The sequence below is a fragment of the Hyperolius riggenbachi genome, chromosome 9 (genome assembly GCF_040937935.1).
Source record: "Hyperolius riggenbachi isolate aHypRig1 chromosome 9, aHypRig1.pri, whole genome shotgun sequence".
In the NCBI taxonomy this organism is placed as follows: domain Eukaryota; kingdom Metazoa; phylum Chordata; class Amphibia; order Anura; family Hyperoliidae; genus Hyperolius; species Hyperolius riggenbachi.
Window position 1 is genome coordinate 24609992 of NC_090654.1, and position 18930 is coordinate 24628921.

Genomic DNA, 18930 nt, shown 5'->3' on the forward strand with positions numbered 1-18930 from the left:
CAATTTTTCCTTTGAAACTTTACAATCAATTTTCTCAAAAACTATAAGCTCTTTTTGCTAAAAAATTTTTTCCTCTTGTACCCACTCCCAAGGTGCACATACCCTGTAAATTTGGAGTATGTAGCATGTAAGGAGGCTTTACAAAGCACAAAAGTTCGGGTCCCCATTGACTTCCATTATGTTCGGAGTTCGGGTCGAACACCCGAACATCGCGGCCATGTTCGGCCTGTTCGGCCCGAACCCGAACATCTAGATGTTCGCCCAACACTAGTCATGAGGTGAAAGTTCTTTAAATCAAAGCAAAGTATGTAGGCCCATGTGTCCGACCTTCCTGGAACACATGCGTGTAAAGTTCTTAGTCGCTGGAATTTTTGGAAGATTATATGGGAGGAACCTATATAGGATCTGATCTGTGGAGGAGGTCTTGACTATAAAGTGGGCGTTCCAGCCTCCAGGGGGAGGAAGGTGGGATCCAGATTTTACAAGCCGAAATTACACGATTTATTAATAATCTTTGTTATTTCTCTCAGATTGGCCTACAACGAATATGAGGGCAGATGTATAACCTGCAAGTGACGCTTTATGAAAATTTATCAAACACTGACAGGTTACCCAGTGTGATCAGCAAGTGCTACATAGCTTTGTTTCCATAGCAGCTAGAAGGTTATAATTGTAACTAGACATTACACTGATATTTTAGAAGCATGGTGATATATTTGTCTTCTGTCTCTTAAAATCCCTTCCCTAGTTATAAATAACCAGGGGCGTAGCAATAGGGGGTGCAGAGGTAGCGACCGCATCGGGGCCCTTGGGGCAGAGGGGCCCCGAAGGGCCCACCCTCAATTACAGTATTAGCTCTCTATTGGTCCTGTGCTCATAATAATCACTTCTATAGATACTTTGAACAGTGGTAATCATTAACAAGCTATTCCCCATCCCCTTCTTGCACCTCTGACACTGTAGTTGCCATTGGCAGGTTTTGGTCCGCCGTATCAATTGTTATGTATAGAGTGCTTGGGGGGCCCCATTGTAAAACTTGCATCGGGGCCCACAGCTCCTTAGCTACGCCACTGTAAATAACTGTGATTTTCTCATTGCCTTGAATTCAGATTTTGGAGGGAGATCTTTATCTGAACTGGTCTGGTCTCGAATGAACAGACCATTTGGTTGTGACATGGAGCTGTGAAAAGGCTAGGTGTAAAGCTGGTCTATGAGGGGGAAGAGAGGAAAAAAAAACCTTCTGAGTTACATTTAAACGGAAACTGACAGCACAGCTGCACTGGGACAATATGAAATTGGTTGCGATTGCGCATGACTTCCATATCGTTCCTGACAACTGGGACCAAGTCACGGGCCGACCTCAATGTCTAGCGGCCACCTCCGTTACTTATACCATTCCCTGGTGTGTAATGGCCACTCCTCTCACCCCTATACAGTTCCCTGGTGTGCAGCGGCCACTCCTCCCACTCCTATACAGTTCCCTGGTGTCTAGTAGCCACCTCCCTCCCTTATACAGTTCACTGTTGTCTAGTGCCCCGATCCCCTATACAATTCCTTGGTGTCTAGTGGCCCACTTTTCTCCCCTATACAGTTCCTTAGTGTCTAATGCCTCCTTCCTTCCCTATACAGTTCCCTAGTGTCTAGCGAGCCTCCCTTCCCTATGTAGTTCCCTGCTGTTAATTCCCTGCCTCGTCTATACACTTCCCAGGTATCTTGTGGCCCCCTTCCCTCCCATACACAGTTCCCTGGTGGCCAGTGGCCCCCTCCCTCCCCTATACAGTTCCCAGGGTAGCAGGAAATTTGGGCACCCACTAGGGACAGGAGTTTGGACGCTGCCATAGACACCCATTGAAATATTGGTATTAAGGGTAAATTTGGGCGCATGCGGCTCTTGATAAATAGCGGGTGCTTGGTCCAGCCTCGGGCCAAACTACTACTCACTTCTACTAGTTAAAAAGAAAGATGTTTTTTTTCTGGGTCGACTGGCAGCATAGTTGGTTAAGGTTAAAGAGACCCAGAGACGAAGCATCATCATGTATTTTACTATATATATATCAATGGGAACATGACTCAGTCGGGGATTCTAGTTATCAGGGCTGATAACAGGCAGACTGAGCAGTGAAGAATGAAACAAAGAGCAGAATAGGTGTTTACTGTCATATTCCCACTGATCTATATGGTAAAATTCATGAGGGCTCTTCGTCTCTGGTTCTCTTAAAGCATGGGTGGTTAAGGTTAGGCATGGGGGGTGGTGGTTATGGTTAGGCGCCAGGCAGGGTGTTTGTTTAGGCAGGCGGTTAGAGTTAGGTGTCTGGAAGGGTGTCTGTGCAGAGGGTGAGGGGGGGGGGGGGTGTTAGGGTTCTATGGTAGAGTAGGGCTAGGTTCAGCTATAGTAAAATATTAGTATTTAATCCCAATATTTTACCACCCATCTTTACACTTAAATAGTAGAGTATCTGTAAATTTACTGACATTCTACTATCGGCTTTCCTGTGCGTCCAAATCTCCAGGCTCCCTTTTATAATGGATGCATTCCCAAGGGATAAGTGCTTTCCCCCCTCTCCCCCATATATCGTCCCTGGGGATCTAAGGCTTCACCTCCACTGTAGTTTCTCTGGCTGGTGGTCTATAGAGGGCCAAACATAATGCAAAGTGAGGAAATCAATTGGGGGCCAAATCTGATGTCTCTGCAGGCCAGATTTGGCCAGAGTTTGACATGCATGACTTAGGGGGGGTTTGTTTGTCAAGTTTTCAAAATTGTATGCTTTATTCTATTTAAAGAAAACCTGTAATAACCCCCGCCTTCCCCAGGGGATACTTACCTCAGGAGGGGGAAGCCTCTGGATCCCAAAGAGGCTTCCCCCGTCTCCTGCATCCCTCTCTCTCAGCTACATTAGCCCCCAGCGAGACAAATATTTACCTACCGTGTTTCACCACAGGTGCAGTAACGGCTTTCCAATGGGGCTCAGGCAGAAATAGCTCTACTGCACGATTGTGGGAAAAAACCCAATCGGAAAGCCACTGCTGCACCTGCACTGGAGTCGGGGAAGGTAACTATTGCACCTTGTGGTTTCAGGGAGTCAGTGCTGGAAGTGAGGGACAGAGTAGGATGGGGGGAAGCCTGATTAGGATCCAGAAGCTTCACCTTCCAAAGTAAGTATCCCTAGAGTTTTTCTTTGTTTTTCTTTATTGCATTTTTTTAAACTTTTAGTAAGTTTTAATGTAGTGTGGTTTTCAGGTAACCTCCTCTTGCAAGCTCCTCCCATCATCATTGAAGGCGATGACCTAACTCTGCAATGTCAAGGAAGGAAAGGCCTGATTTTTAGTACTACACAATGTATCAAGTGTGGAGTTTTCCCAAGAAAAATAAAAGAGGCAAGTTTGCGGTTTGGTAAAGCCCACAGAAATATGACTAGATCTTATGGTTGTTTGAGAAACCTGCATGGCAGGCGTTTCATTGAGACACACATTGCGGAAACCTTTGTTTCAGTCACAGGTAAGAACATGCTCCCATATCATTATTGGTGTAGAGGTTGCTTATTTTCAATGTAGAGCCGTAGGAAACAGATTGTGATTTTAATAATTAATATTTTTTATTTCTAACTGCAAGGCCGGATTTTTACATTCTACCGCCTAAGGCCCACCGTCACCAGCTGCCCCCCTGACCAACAGAAAACCATTCGCCCACCCCCCACTTCCTCTCCCAAAGGTAGCATGATGACACAGGGAGCAACATGAGCCAGATGCCCCCCCCCCCTTCAGGTAGCTCTCTCCCCCCATTGCCCCTCTCTTCAGTAAAACTATCTCTCCCCCCCCCCAATCCCTTCAACATGGGTAGCCATCTACCCCTCCCTTCCATATAAATAGCCATCTCTCCCCCCCCCCCCCTATACCTCCCAACTTTCTGAGATGAGAAAGAGGGACACTTTAATACACACCCCTGCCACATCTCTAATCACACCCCTAGTCACACATACCACTAAAAATCCATAAGCAAAGCAAGTAATTTTAGAATTCAACCCAAATTAAAGGATAGGAATAAAGTTTGGAGCTAATTAAACACATTTTTCAATAAAAAAAAAAAAACCACAAACATTTACATACATCCGTACACCAGTCCAGAAATAGGGAGAAAGAGGGACAATCGGATTTGGTTTCCAAAGAGCGACTGTCCACCTGAAAGAGGAGCTATGCCCCCTCTATTCAGTATAGCTAGCTCTCTTCCCCATCCCCTCCCTTCAGTGTAGGTAGATCACTCCCTGATCCCCCCTCCCTTTAGCATAAGTAGCTGTCTTCCCCATCCTTTCAGTACAGTGAAGATTGCAGTCTCTCACCCCTGAAGCAGCAGCCAGCAGTCAGTTACTCACCTCTCCGGGCTCAAGCACAGAAACTTCCTCTTTCCCTCCAGTCACTGTGCATCTCTCTCTCTGGCATCATCATGTGATGGGTTTACACGTTAAGAGTCACATGCTGATGCCAACTAAGATGTCCAGCGGCCGGTGGAGGAGAAGAAGAAATGACGGTGCTAGTGGAGCCTGAAAGGGAGAGCTACAGTCTGCAGTTCAGCTCTGCTCACATGACTCTGCAATGTCTGTGCTGATTCTGTAGCCACATATATCAGGGTGGCTGTGTGTGTGCACTGACGGCCAGCATATTAACTGCCTCAGTGCCAGCCACTCATACTTTTTCATTGCCTAAGGTACTAGCCTATGTGGCCTTGCCACAAGTCCGGGCCTGTCTATTGGACCTTCATCTTCCTTGGTGCTGTACAAATTAAAAAAACAATCATGGCTACATCATACAGACACTGGTACAGCATAAAGATTTGGTGGTAGGGAAGAGCAAATCTTTCCAAATTATATTTGAACAGCTGTTTGCTAAACCACCCCAAATTTGCAAATAATTCACCAGGTATAGTTACAGTTACATAGTTATTTGGGTTGAAAAAAGACATACGTCCATCAAGTTCAACTAGAGAACAAAGTACAATGCTGTAACGATAAGTGTCAGCAAGTAACAGAGTTCTGATTATCAGGTGATCTGCAGTATCACCTATAATACAGATATATACCTGATTATATGATGATCTGCAGAATCACCAATAATACAAGTATACCAGACAGAGCTAATGTGATAGCAAGTATAGTGCTTGGTGCAACAGTAGTACTGATAGCTTTAGCTATACCTCACCAGAGGAGCTGGTGGGCACTAACAGTACAGAGCCTCTCACCAGAGACAAGGGCCCTCTGGTGAGAGTAGAGTGGTCAGACTAATTAGGTTGGCAACAGACAGACAGATGCAGTACAAAATCGGAAGGCAAAGGCAGGAAGGTATAAACAGGCAAAGTCAGCAACAAGATCAGATGGGCAGGAGTACAGAATCACAGAACAGAGGAGTGGTCAGAACGAGCAAGAGTCATACACAGATAATAAACAGTATTTCAGTTAATGATTATAGCTATCAACAAATCCTATCTCTGTGTGAAATCCCCAGTTTCCTCCCGGATCAAAGCGACCTAACTAAGGTCTGAGCGCTAACACGAAGTATTCGCAACAGCAGACAAGTTGCAAGTGAAACTGCGCGGCTTAAGAAGCAGAGGAGACTCCTCCGGCACGCCCTCTCTCATCAGCCAATGAGGAGCGCCGAGCGTCTCCTCTGATGTCAGCCGACCGGCCGGTCAGCTGACGCGCCTCCTCCCCGCATAAAGGTCCTTTCTGTGCGCGCGCGCACGCGACAATGTGACAGACCCGTCCTCGGCGTGCTTGACGCCCGAGGCACGGATAGATCACTAGACAGGGAGATGGAGGCAGCTGCGGTGGTATCGCTATTCACCTCAGCTGTCTCTTCTACGTTTGTTACAAATGCCAGCCTGCTCCCTCTCATATCCCTGTTGATCCAGAGGAAGGCGAAAAAAAACCCTACAACTTGTAGGCTACAAGGCATGCTCCAATTTGCCCTAAAGGGAAAAAATCCTTCCTGACTCCAGATGGCAATCAGATAAAATCCCTGGATCAACACCACTGGGCATTACCTAGTAATTGTAGCCATGGATGGAGTGGATTATGCATTAAACTCTATGACACTGACTTTCATGGTTGATTGCAAAGTCCCCATACATGCTATCATTACTCACATGTCACATATGCCAGGGCCAACCTACCAGTATTAGATAGCCACCCCTGAGGTAACAGTATTAGAAAGTGCTCCTCAGATATTAGCATTAGGTAGGGCCCCTCAAATAGTAGTATTAAGTTTGGATGGGCTAACAAATGAAAGTATTATGTAAGGCCACGCAGACAGCATTATTTGGTGATCCTTCCCACCCCCAAGTTGAGTAAGGACAGAGTGTTGTTATGGCTCCGGGAGATCCAAGGCACCTTTGGGCACCAAGTCTGTGTTGGGCGTGGCCTTGTGTTGGGAAAGGGGGCATGAAAATAGGGCCAAATGTACATGAACTTAACAGTTGTGTAAGCTAGGCTCTGTTCACAGTGGTGCATTGTGGTACGGCATAACCACCGCTTTGTAACGCAGCTTGCCACACTGCAATGCACCACATATAGCGACACTTACATCGTGGCAAGTTTGTTCCCACTAGAGATGGCTCGAACCTCAGATTTTGTGTTCGCAAACCGCGAACGGGAACTTCCGAAAAAGTTCGCGAACCAGGCCAACTTGGCAAACCGCAATAGACTTCAATGGGCAGGCAAACGTAAAAAATTACAAACACTGTTTCTGGCCACAAAAGTGATGGAAAAGATGTTTCAAGGGGTCTAACACCTGGAGGATGGCATGGCGGAGTCGGATACACGCCAACAGTCCAGGGGAAAATCACGGATTTGACGCACAGAAGGGTTATAATCCCTAAATTGCAGAAATCACATTGCATTGCTAAATTGGAGGCATAAAGTGCTTGAAAACATCTTGTGTGTGTATAATCAGCAGGTAGTGTAATTAGTGTGCTGCTTCACACTGACAGACCAAACTCACTGTCTAACACACCGCAAAGGCGCAAACAGCTGTTTATGTAGTGACGGCTGCGCTGGACTGGTGCGCACCATGGTGAGAGTGCAGGCGATGGCGAAGCCCATATGGTCGGACTGAGGTTGTCAATGACAGAACAACAGTGACTGTCCAGCTGATCGAATTTGGTCTGCCCACAATGAAGCAACAACCTTATTATCTTGGGTGTGCCCCCAACACACTCATATAGTCATTGCTTCATTGTGATATGCAAGCCCCTTCACAGAGATGCAGTGAAAGGTATGCACTGACTGCTGGTATAATACAAATGTGCAGTCACAGAGATGCAGTGAAAGGTATGCACTGACTGCTGGTATAATACAATGTGCAGTCACAGAGATGCAGTGAATGGTATGCACTGACTGTGCTGGGACCTAACTAACGCTTTCCCTATCTCTCCAGCAACGTCTCCCTTCTCTCACTAAGCAGGCAGCAGACAGTGAGAAATTGGCAGACGCAGCAGCGTTTTTTATAGGGGGGCAGGGGTCCAGGAGGGAGTGCAGCCTGATTGGCTGCCATGTGTCTGCTGACTGTGTTGTAGAGGGTCAAAGTTTAGCCCAATGATGCGGAATAGGGGGCGGGTCGAACTCGCTATGTGTTCGCGGTTTGCCGCGAACGCCGATGAACCATTCAGGCTAGCTCTAGTTCCCACATAGAAATATCACCTGGAGGGCAGTGGAAGGACAGCAAGGCACTAGTAATGTAGTGGTAAACATCACATTTTTGGTTTGCAAACCGAATATACCATAAATGTTTGCGAACCGGTCATTCGTGGCAGACTCCATAGACTTAAATTGCTGGCGAATGGCTGCTGACTTTAGCGGTTAATAGCAAAACCCCCTTATGTGCCAGAATCACCAAATTTGCAGGATATGTGGAGGAGAACAGTGGGTAAAAGAGGGAAAAAAATCTAAAAGACATAGTTTTTGAGGAAAATCGATTTTAACCTTTTGAGGACCACAAGTTTATACTACCCTAGTAACCAGGCGATTTTCTACAACTCAACAATGCAGCACTTTAATGCTTTATTGCTAGGCCATACAATTTAGCACCCAAATTAATTTTACCTCCTTTTCTTCTACCAAATACAGCTTTCTTTTGGTGGGATTTTATTGCTGCTGCAATTTTTATTTATTTTTTTAAATTAATGAAAAAATACCTAATACCAGTGCTGGTCGTAATGGAAAAATCTACGCTTACGAATCATTACGCGTAATTTTACGCTATTACGCATTACGCAATTACGGTTACGGTGTTAGAAATTATCTACGGTTGATCACTGTAGTTACGTGTTAACTTACGCAGTTACGCGTAAGGTTATCGTAATGTAGGTGCTTACACTACGATGTTACGTGTAGTGCCGTAATACCCATGAATGCGTACTTTTTGACGCATGCGGACGATGTGTACGCAATAGCCGTCAATGTGACAGCTATTGCGTACACATCATTCGTATGCGTCAAAACGTATGCTTATATACTGAAGGGCGGGAGAAGATACTATTGGTTGCTTAGGATGTTGACTGATTGGCTACTCTTAGAAAAGGGAAGTTTTTACGTTAGTAATTACGCGTAAGTCTTCGTAAAATTACGCATACCTAGCAATTACGGTACACAGCGTAATTACGACACCACTTAACTGCTTACGCGTAAATAATTACGCGTAAGACCGTAAGTTACGCGTATCGCTTACGCGTAAATTTGCATTGAATTATGGTGCGTAATTATGCTCATGCGTAATTTCGCCCCAGCACTGCCTAATACACTAGATTCCACTCTCATGGGCACCAGTCGATGAGAGGGATTAGTTTGTGAGCCATTCAGATGGAGTGTTAAGTGACAGGGCTGTCCCCTGTACAGCGCTGCACTAGATCGCAGCACTGTACAAATGTGAATTTGCCTTTTTTTTAATATTGCAGCCTGCCAGCTCCTATTGTGGCTGGCAGGCTGTTAACGGATTCCTAGTGGTTACAGCGGCATGGAAGGGGCATGCAAGTGAGCGCTTGTTCCCTGCTACCCCCACCTCCAGGACTTTGACACCAATCAGCATTAGGCACAGGGCCGCCATCAGAAATTTTGGGGCCCCTCACACATCATCAGGCCTGGGCCCCCCTCCCTGGGCCAACCCACTGGTTGCTGTACCCGTCCACTAGCCACCCCACCCCCGTGTCCCTGTGCGAAGTGCGCTGCGACGAAAAATGTGCATGTCTTCGACACTGAAGATAACGGCATGCACAGCGTGATGCGGCAAAAAGTGGGCGTGACCATGGCATGTTGTGGGTGGAGCCAAATACTAGCAAAATACAGGTAGTGTCTGGTTAACAAATGAGATTAGGTCCGTTCTTATCCTTTATCCGTTCTCTTTTGCCCCTCTCCTTTCTTCCTGTACCTTTTTTGTCCCCCTCTGTCTCACCTTAGTTTGTGCCTCTTTTGTGTCCCTCTGTGTGACCACGTTCCCATCTCATCTCTTTTCTCCCTGTGCCTCTTTTGTCTGCCTCTGTTCCCCCTGTGCTTCTTTAGGTGCCCCCAGTATAGGTATCCAGGCATAGGTGCACCCAGTTTAGGTATCCAGGTATAGGTTCCCCCAGTATAAGTAGCCAGCTATAGGTGGTGCCCTAGCATAGGTAGCCTGGTATAGTTTCCCCCCCATATAGGTAGCCTGGTATGGGTGGTGCACCAGTATAGGTTAGGCAGGTACAGGTGCTCCCACTATAGGTTGCAAGCTATAGGCGCCCCAGTATAAGTAGTTAAGTATAGGTGGTGCCCCAGTATAGGTAGCCAGGTATAGGTGGTGCCCCAGAGTAGGTAGCTAGGTATAGGTGGTTCCAGCCCCAGTATAGATAGCCAGGTATAGGTGGTGGCCCAGTATGCTAGTTAGTGAGCCACAGGCCTGCAGCCAGCACATGCGGCCCTTCCAGCGCTTTTGGGGGGCCCAGGGCCCCCAGAAGCCCGGGTCCCCTCACTGCAGTGTCAGTTGTCCCCCCCCTAATGGCTGCCCTGGTTAGGCAATAGGAAGTCCTGGAGGCCCCACTCTCTTAAAGCCCAACGGCGTTAGCTGGTCAGGAGATGGTTAAAGTTCTCGTTCTGAGTGTGAAAAATGTTTCAATGGCTGCTGAGTTTAGTGGTTAATAGCAAAGTCCCCTTACGTATTAGACAGGGCCGGCCCGCTCATGAGGCGGGGTGAAACATTTGCCTCAGGCGCCAAACTTCTAGGGGCGGCACCCGCCCGGGGGGGCCGACTGCCGAGCCGGAGGGGTAGCGGGCAGGTCCACAGAGGCACAGGCGGGGAGGACTCACCTTTTCCGCTTTCCAGCGAGCGCTCCACTGACGTCACTTCCTGCATCGCCGCCCACTGTATTGTAAGTGGACGGCGATGCAGGAAGTGACGTCAGTGGAGCGCACGATGGAACGCGGATAAGGTGAATCCTCCCCGCCCGTGCCTCTTACGATCTGGCAGCGGCTTACTAATTACAGGCTGGAGGGGAGCGCAGATCGGGGGACCCAGGCAAGGGAGGGGGGGTCTGACCCCCCTCCCCACCGCTAGGCCCAATACCCCCAACCTGCCCGCTACCCCTCCGGCTCGGCGGCCGCCCCCCCCCCGCACCCACGGGCGGGGGGGGGGGGGGGAGGTGGCAGCAGCTCTCTCCTACATTTGCCTCAGGCGGCAAAAAGTCTAGGGCCGGCCCTGGTACTAGAAACACCACATTTGTAGGATATGTTAAGGAGGGCAGTGTTTTTTTTTTAAAAAGACCTTGTAGATTTTGAGAAAATCTATGCTAAAGCTAGAGGGAAAAAGTTTGGAGTTAAATGTGGTAAAATGACAGATAATGTATTAACACATATATACTTTTTTTTTTTTTTAAGTTCAGAGCGTGGGATTAAAAAAAAAAATACATGGGGTCCCCCCTCCCAAGCATCTTTAGCCCCTTGTCCCCCATGCAGGCTGGGATAGCCAGGTGGGGCTTCACACCCAGAGCTATACCAGCTAGAGATGTAGCGAACGGTTCGCCGGCGAACGGTTCCAGGCGAACTTTGGGGGCTCGCGTTCGCCTGGACCAAGCGAACTTTTGCGGAAGTTCGATTCGCCCCATAATGCACTATGAGGGTCAAATTTGACCCTCTGCATCACAGTCAGCAGGCACATTATAGCCATTCAGGCTACACTAAGCCCTGGAGCCCCCCCCCCCCCCCTTATATAAGGCAGGTTTGCCGGCCATTACACTCACTCGTGTGCCTGCTAGAGGTAGACTAGGGACAGCTGCTGCAGACTTGTTCTCCTAGGGAAAGATTAGTTAGGCTCTTGGTCTTGGCTTGCTCCTGGCTGATTGTTATTGCTAAAATAGCACCCCTCAACAGCTCTTTTGAGAGATAATGTTTTCCATATGTGTTTTTTTTTGTGTGTGTGTTGCTCACTGACATTATACAGCCCTATCTGTTGCAGCTGGACCTTGGTAATTGTTATTACTGTGCCAGCCAGGCCCTGCCTAACTATCTATACTGGGACACCTACCTATGCCTACCTAACTACTGGGGCACCTACTTACGTATACGGGGACACCTACCTACCTATACTAGGGGACCTACCTATGCCTACCTACCTATACTGGGTCTCCTACCTATGTCTAGCTAACTACTGAGGCACCTACCTATGCCTACCTACCTATACTGGGTCTCCTACCTATGCCTAGCTAATTACTGGGACACCTACCTATGCTTACCTACCTATACTGGGACACCTACCTATGCCTACCTACCTATACTGGGACTCCTACCTATGCCTAGCTAACTACTGGGACACCTACCTATGCCTACCTACCTATACTGGGTCTCCTACCTATGCCTAGCTAACTACTGGGACACCTACCTATGCCTACCTGCCTATACTGGGTCTCCTACATATGCCTAGCTAACTACTGGGACACCTACCTATGCCTACCTACCTATACTGGGTCTCCTACCTATGCCTAGCTAATTACTGGGACACCTAACTATGCCTATCTACCTATACTGGGACACCTACCTATGCCTACCTACCTATACTGGGACTCCTACCTATGCCTAGCTAACTACTGGGACACCTACTTATGCCTACCTACATACAAGAAGATAATAAGGTTGTCGCTTCATTGTGGACAGACCAAATTTGATCAGCTGGACAGTCACTGTTGTTCTATCATTGACCTACCACAGCCTGGCGACCATATGGGCTTGAAAACCGCCACGGCCTACACTCTGGCCATGTTGCGCACCAGTCCAGCACGGCCGTCACTACGCAAACAGCTATTTGCGGTGCGTTACACAGCGAGTTTTGTGTGTCAGTGTGAAGCAGTACTCTAATTACACTACCTGATTGATGTATACACATGCAAGATGTTTTAAAGCACTTTAGGCCTGCAATTTAGCATTCAATGTGATTTCTGCCCTTAAAACGCTGCTTTGCGTCACATCCAGATTTTTCCCCTGGACTGTTGGCGTGTATCCTACTCCACCATGCCCCCTCCAGGTGTTAGACCCCTTGAAACATCTTTTCCATCACTTTTGTGGCCAGCATAAATTTTTCTATTTTTCAAAGTTCGCATCCCCATTAAAGTCTATTGCGGTTCGCGAACTTTTCCACGAACCGAATCTTCCGCGAAGGTTTGCGAACCGAAAATCGGAGGTTCGCGACATCTCTAATACCAGCCTGCATGGTCCATGGTATGAAGGGCTCGGGGGGAGGGGAGGCCTAGTCTCCCCCAGAGTCCTTGTCCAATTCATGGATAAGGGGCTTTTATCCACCTCCAGTGACCTAGGAGGAGGAGTGGTCGCCGACGCCCTGGGGGGAGAGGGGGGGGGGGGTCCGGAATGGCATTTCTCAAAAACCATAAGGTCTTTTTGAAAAAAAAAATCCTCTTGTACCCACTGTCCTCCTCCAAACATGCTGCAAATGTAATGTTTCTAGCATATAAGGGGGCTATGCTAATAACCTCTAAATTTGGGGGCCATTGACTTTAACCCATTCGCGTTCCGTCGTTTTCACTTGAGAAATGTTCACCTCCCATTCATTAGCCTATAACTTTATCACTACTTATCACAATGAACTGATCTATATCTTTTTTTTTTCCGCCACCAATTAGGCTTTCTTTGGGGGGTACATTTTGCTAAGAGCCACTTTACTGTAAATGCATTTTAACAGGAAGAATATGAAAAAACGGAAAAAATTCATTATTTCTCAGTTTTCAGCCATTATAGTTTTAAAATAATACATGCCTCCATAATTAAAACTCACGTATTGTATTAGCCCATATGTCCCGGTTATTACACCGTTAAAATTATGTCCCTATCACAATGTGTGGCGACAATATTTTATTTGGAAATAAAGGTGCATTTTTTCCGTTTTGCATCTATCACTATTTACAAGTTTAAAATAAAAAAAATATAGAAATATTTCATCTTTACATTGATATTTAAAAAGTTTAGACCCTTAGGTAAATATTTACATGGTTTTTTTTTATTGTAATGGTTTCTTTTTTTATTTTAAACATTTTATTTGGGTATTTTTGGGAGGGTGGGATGTAAACCATATTTTTTTAATGTAATTGTGAGTTGATTTAAATTTTTTTTACTTTTTGTTGTAGTTTTACTTTTTGGCCACAAGATGGCAGCCATGAGTTTGTTTACATGACGTCACTCTAAGCGTAACACACGCTTAGAGTGACGCATCGGGGAGGGAACAGCCAGAAAAGGCGAAGTCCGAGAGAAGCTGTCGCTTTTTCAGCGGGGGAGAGGAATCAGTGATCGGGCACCATAGCCCGATTCACTGATTGCCTGACTAACGAACCACGGGCCGGGTGGCCGCGGGAGCGCGTGGTAGCGCGCATGGTTCCTGGACGTAGTTTCTACGTCCAGGAACCAAAATAGGTTAATGTAAAATGTGAACGCAAACTTTTGTAAAACAAATTTGCGTTAAACGCAAATGGCGAACAGCCCAGGTTTGCCGGGAACTGTCCACTGGCGAACTGTTCGGGCCATCTCTTCAAGGCACCCGATAGACTGCTAGGGTTCAACGAAGCCCCAAGTAAGTAAAACTAATCTCCCCCCACCAACGCTTAACCCTTTCCACCCCCCACACCATAAACCCAATATATAATCATGAGAATAAAAAATATCAGGCACTGCAGACAGGGCCAGGACAAGGTTTTCCAGCAATAGATGGAGAGGACCCAAAGTGTGCCCCCCCTCCCCCAAACTGTGTTCCTCAGCATAGTAATAATCAGATGTGCCCTCCTCCCTCTCCCCCAGTACAGTAGTCAGACATGCCCCCTCCCTCCTTCTCCCCCAGTATAGAATTCAGAAGTGCCCCCCTCCCTCACTCTCTCCCAGTATGGTAGTCAGAAGTGTTTCCTTCTCCCCAATACACTAGTCAGACGTGCCTCCTCCCTCTCCCCCAATATAGTAGTCAGAAGTGTCCCCTCCTTCCCTCTCCCCCAGTACAGTAGTCCTAAGTGCCCCCTCCCTCTCCCTCAGTATAATAGTCAGATGTGCCCTCCTTTCTCCCACTCTCCAGTTTAATAATCAGAAGTGCCCCACTCCCTCGCTCTCACCAGTATATTAGTCTTAAGTGCCCCCTCCCCCAGTATGTTAGTAGTCAAAAGTGCCTCCCTCTCCCACAGTATATGAGTCAGAAGTGCCCCCTCCCTCCTTTTTCCCCAGTATGTTAGAATTACCCCCTCCCTCTCCCCCAGTTTAGCAGTCAGAAGTGCCCCCCCCCCCCCCTTCCTCTTCCACAGAATATTAACCACTTCACCACTGAGGGGTTTTACCCCCTGAGCACCAGAGCAATTTTCACCTTTCAGCGCTCCTTCCATTCATTCGTCTATAACTTTATCATTATTTATCGCAATGAAATGAACTATATCTTGTTTTTTCCGCCACCAATTAGGCTTTCTTTAGGTGGGACATTATGCCAAGAATTATTTTTTTCTAAATGTGTTTTAATGGGAAAATAGGAAAAATGTGGGGAAAAAAATAATTATTTTTCAGTTTTCGGCCATTATAGTTTTTAAATAATGCATGCTACTGTAAATAAAACCCATGAAATGTATTTGCCCTTTTGTCCCGGTTATAAAACCATTTAAATTATGTCCCTATCACAATGTTTGGCGCCAATATTTTATTTGGAAATAAAGGTGCATTTTTTTCATTTTTGCGTCCATCCCTAATTACAAGCCCATAGTTTATAAAGTAACAGTGTTCTACCCTCTTGACATAAATATTTAAAAAGTTCAGTCCCTAAGGTAACTATTTATGTATTTTTTTTAATTGTAAATTTTTTAATTTTTTTTTAATTACAAAAAAAAAAAAAAAATGGGGAGTGTGGGAGGTAATTAGTTAATTTTATGTGTAAAAGTCATTTATTTGTATGTGAAAAATGTGTACGGTGTAGTTTACTATTTGGCCACAAGATGGCCACAGTAACTTTTTGTTTTAATGCGACCTCCAAGCTTCCTTCCGGAAGCTTGGAGGAAGTATAAGGAGGCTGGACACGTGAGTTTTTTCTCACAATGATCGCGCTGCCCATAGGAGAGCAGCGGATCATTGCGGGGCTTAGATCAACGAACGGGAATGGATTTTCCCGTTCATTGATCTCTGGGCGAGCGGGCGGCGGCGTGTTTACTAGCGGCGGGCGGCGTGTTTACGAGCGGGAGCGCGGACAGCGTCGGGAACGCGGAAAGTACGTATTTCTCCGTCCCTGGTTGTTAAAGGATGGAAAAAGGGGCGGAGAAATACGTATGCGCGGGGGTAAAGTGGTTAATCATAAGTGTTTCCTCCCTTTCCCCCAGTACAGAAGTCAGACATGCCCCCTCCCTCTCCCCCAGTAGAGGATTCAAAAGTGTCCCCTCTCTCCCTCTCCCACAAATATAGTATTCAGAAGTGCCTCCTCCTTCCCCAGTATATTAGTCAAAAGTGCTCCCTCCCTCTCCCCCAGTATAGTGGTCCTAAGTGCTCCCCTCCCTCCCTCTCCCCCAGTATAGTAGTCCTAAGTGCTCCCCTCCCTACCTCTCCCCCAGTATAGTAGTCCTTAGTGCTCCCTCCCTCTCTCTCCCCAGAATAGTAGTCCTCCCTACCTCTCCCCAGTATAGTAGTCCTAAGTGCCCTCCCTCTCTCCCTCTCCCCCAGTGTAATAGTCAGATGTGTCCCAGCACAGTGTGGGGAGGATAACAGGCTGCACACTCAATCACCTCCACTGGGTTCCAGGGGATGCAAGTCCCTTTTGTCTCCTCTGTAGTGTTGCTGCTTTACACTTCATGGCAGGGATGCTCATCACAGAGGAATCATGAGTAACCACGCTGGTTACTCGTGATTCAAATTAGCTTTAATTGGCGCAGCTGAGTGGCTAGATACGGCAGGGTTAATTACCCATAATGCCGCTCTCCGCCCAGCGTTTCACAAGCTTGCAAGCGTCTATTGGATTTTTATCCTGTCTCTGAGAGATCCCCATGTGTGGAACAGTTCCAAGAACTGGTTGAGAGGGATCTCCTCTCGTTGGCCTGGGGCTCCTTAGGAACAGGTCCATCCAACATCACTGCTGCTGAACGTGCTGCATTAAAAAGTCTGCAAAATAACAACACCATTGTGATTAGAAATGCAGACAAAGGCGGTTCAGTAGTGATTCTGGACAGTGACGCATACAGAGATGAGGCTCTCAGACAACTCAATAATGGGGACACCTACCTTGGCCTGACGGCAGATCCTACATCTGAATTTCAGGCCGAGTTGTTGAGCCTCTTGTCCTGTGGTGAGAGCATGGGCATCTTTGACCACAGGATGTGTGAATATTTGGGGGTAAAGTATCCTGTGGTTCCTATATTTCACCACTTACCCAAGATCCACAAACCTGGCTACCCCCCTGAGGGTAGACCAATAGTGGCAGGCATTGGGTCCCTGGGCGAACGTCTGGGCTGCTGGGTGGATTCCCTGTTGCAGCCTCTTGTCCGACGGCTGCCTGGGTACGTTAAGGATACTAAGCACCTTTTGGCCAGTCTGGATAATTTCCAGTGGAAGAGGGGCTATGTGTGGGTTACTATAGATGTGAAGTCATTGTACTCATGTATTCCCCACACATTAGCCCTTCAGGCACTCAATTTCCACCTCACCCGTTACTCCAATTACTCTGCAGATCTCTGCACGTTTATACTCATGGCTGTCGAGTACCTCCTGGCCCACAATTACTTCATGTTTGACGGCAGGTTTTTCCTCCAGAGGCGTGGCGCTTCCATGGGCGCTAAGTTCTCCCCGTCCCTAGCCAACCTATACATGGGATGGTGGGAAGAGCGCTACGTCTTTGGGGGTGCCTGCCGTCGCATGGAGGACGTTGTGTGGTACGGGAGGTACATCGACGACCTCTTACTTATTTGGAAGGGTGACGTGGATCAAGTTGGGGACCTGATGGAGTACTTCAATCTAAATGATTTAAATCTCCAATTCACACATGTGGTGGGTACTGACTCCATCAGTTATTTAGATCTGGAATTAAGAGGCGATATAGAGCGGGGCAGCATCTTGACCATTACCTACAGGAAACCATCTAGTGGCAATACAGTCTTAAGGGCAGACAGCTGCCACCCTACACACACAATTCGTGGTATTCCTGTGGGTGAGTTCACGAGGGTGAAACGTAATTGCTCTGACGTTTATCACATGGAACAAGAGCTAAACACAGCTGCTTTCCGCTTAAGAGCAAGGGGATACCCAGAGTGGTGTATTAAGAGGGGGAGGGACAGAGTAGCCAAGAAGTCCAGGACCGAATTGGTCAATCCTCGGGTACCACAGAATCCTGAACCCTGGAAACCAACCTTTGTCACCATGTACTCAAGTGAATATAGACAGGTGAATGCAATTATTGCTAAATATCTTCCAATGCTTCAAACTGATATGGATCTTTCCAGCATACTTAGCAATGGAGTTAGATATGCAAGTAGACGTGCACCAACCTTGGGTCAAACTTTGTCCCCCAGCATGTTCACCACGGGGGTCACAGGCAAAACGTGGTTAACCACAGTTGGTTCTCACAGATGTGGGCTGGCGACCTGCAAATACTGCCACGTTCATACTAGATCTAAAACTGCCGTTTCTGCTACCAGTGGCAGAAGTTTCCCCATTTCACAGTTTATTAATTGTGGCACAAGATATGTGGTGTACCTCATCTCCTGTGGAGCATGTTCCCTGCAGTACGTGGGGTGCACCACTAGGCCCTTGAGGCAGAGGGTGGCAGAGCATTATTTAGGAGCACATTGGCACACAACTCACATTACCAATGTCGCCAGGCATTTCCGAGAGGTTCATGGAGGGAGCATGACTAGTTTCTCCTTTTGCGGGATAGAGAAGGTCACGCCATCCAAAAGGGGAGGGGATTTGTATAAAAGGCTTCTAAGAAAGGAGGCAGAGTGGATCTTTAAGCTTAACACCAGAGTCCCATATGGATTAAATGCCAGATGGGATTTGGCCACCATTACTTAGTTGTAATACCTTCCCTGACCTCCAGAGTCCAGACCCAAGACAACCGTGTCATTGACTCAAACCCCCCCCCCCCCCCCCTGTCATCTTTCTTCTCTAGCTGCTGAGGCTGTTACCTCCCAATATGTGGTTTTGTTGTCTTGTATTTTGGGAGCTTTCAGGTTACCTGCTCCTGGTTTTTAGATTGTACATATAATTGTTTTTACATGTATTTCAAAGTTTGGATGCATTCTAATTTTATCTGCATGTATGTGTGGGCGGTTGTGGTATCCTCAGCCATACTTCCTGTGGAGTAACCACTCCCCAAATGGGGATGATCCTAGGGCGGGTACCACACGCCCACACTACTACTTATGTGTCTAAACTGCCATTTGTATGTGTGCTATGATTAAGGACAGTTGAGTCCGAAACATGT

General features: G+C 47.1%; 1 protein-coding gene across 7 annotated transcripts in view; it reads left to right on the forward strand.

Moving 5' to 3' along the window:
• The window catches only part of LOC137532040 (Fc receptor-like protein 5), a 353036-nt gene that overhangs the window by 238459 nt on the left and 95647 nt on the right, over positions 1–18930 (forward strand). For 6 of the 7 annotated variants that reach the window (XM_068252142.1, XM_068252143.1, XM_068252147.1 and 3 more), the window contains one exon: positions 3239–3496. The exons of the other annotated variant lie outside the window; for it this stretch is intronic. In XM_068252142.1, the coding sequence (XP_068108243.1) occupies positions 3239–3496 (258 nt within the window). The remainder of the gene's footprint in view (positions 1–3238; positions 3497–18930) is intronic. 7 annotated transcript variants of the gene reach the window in all.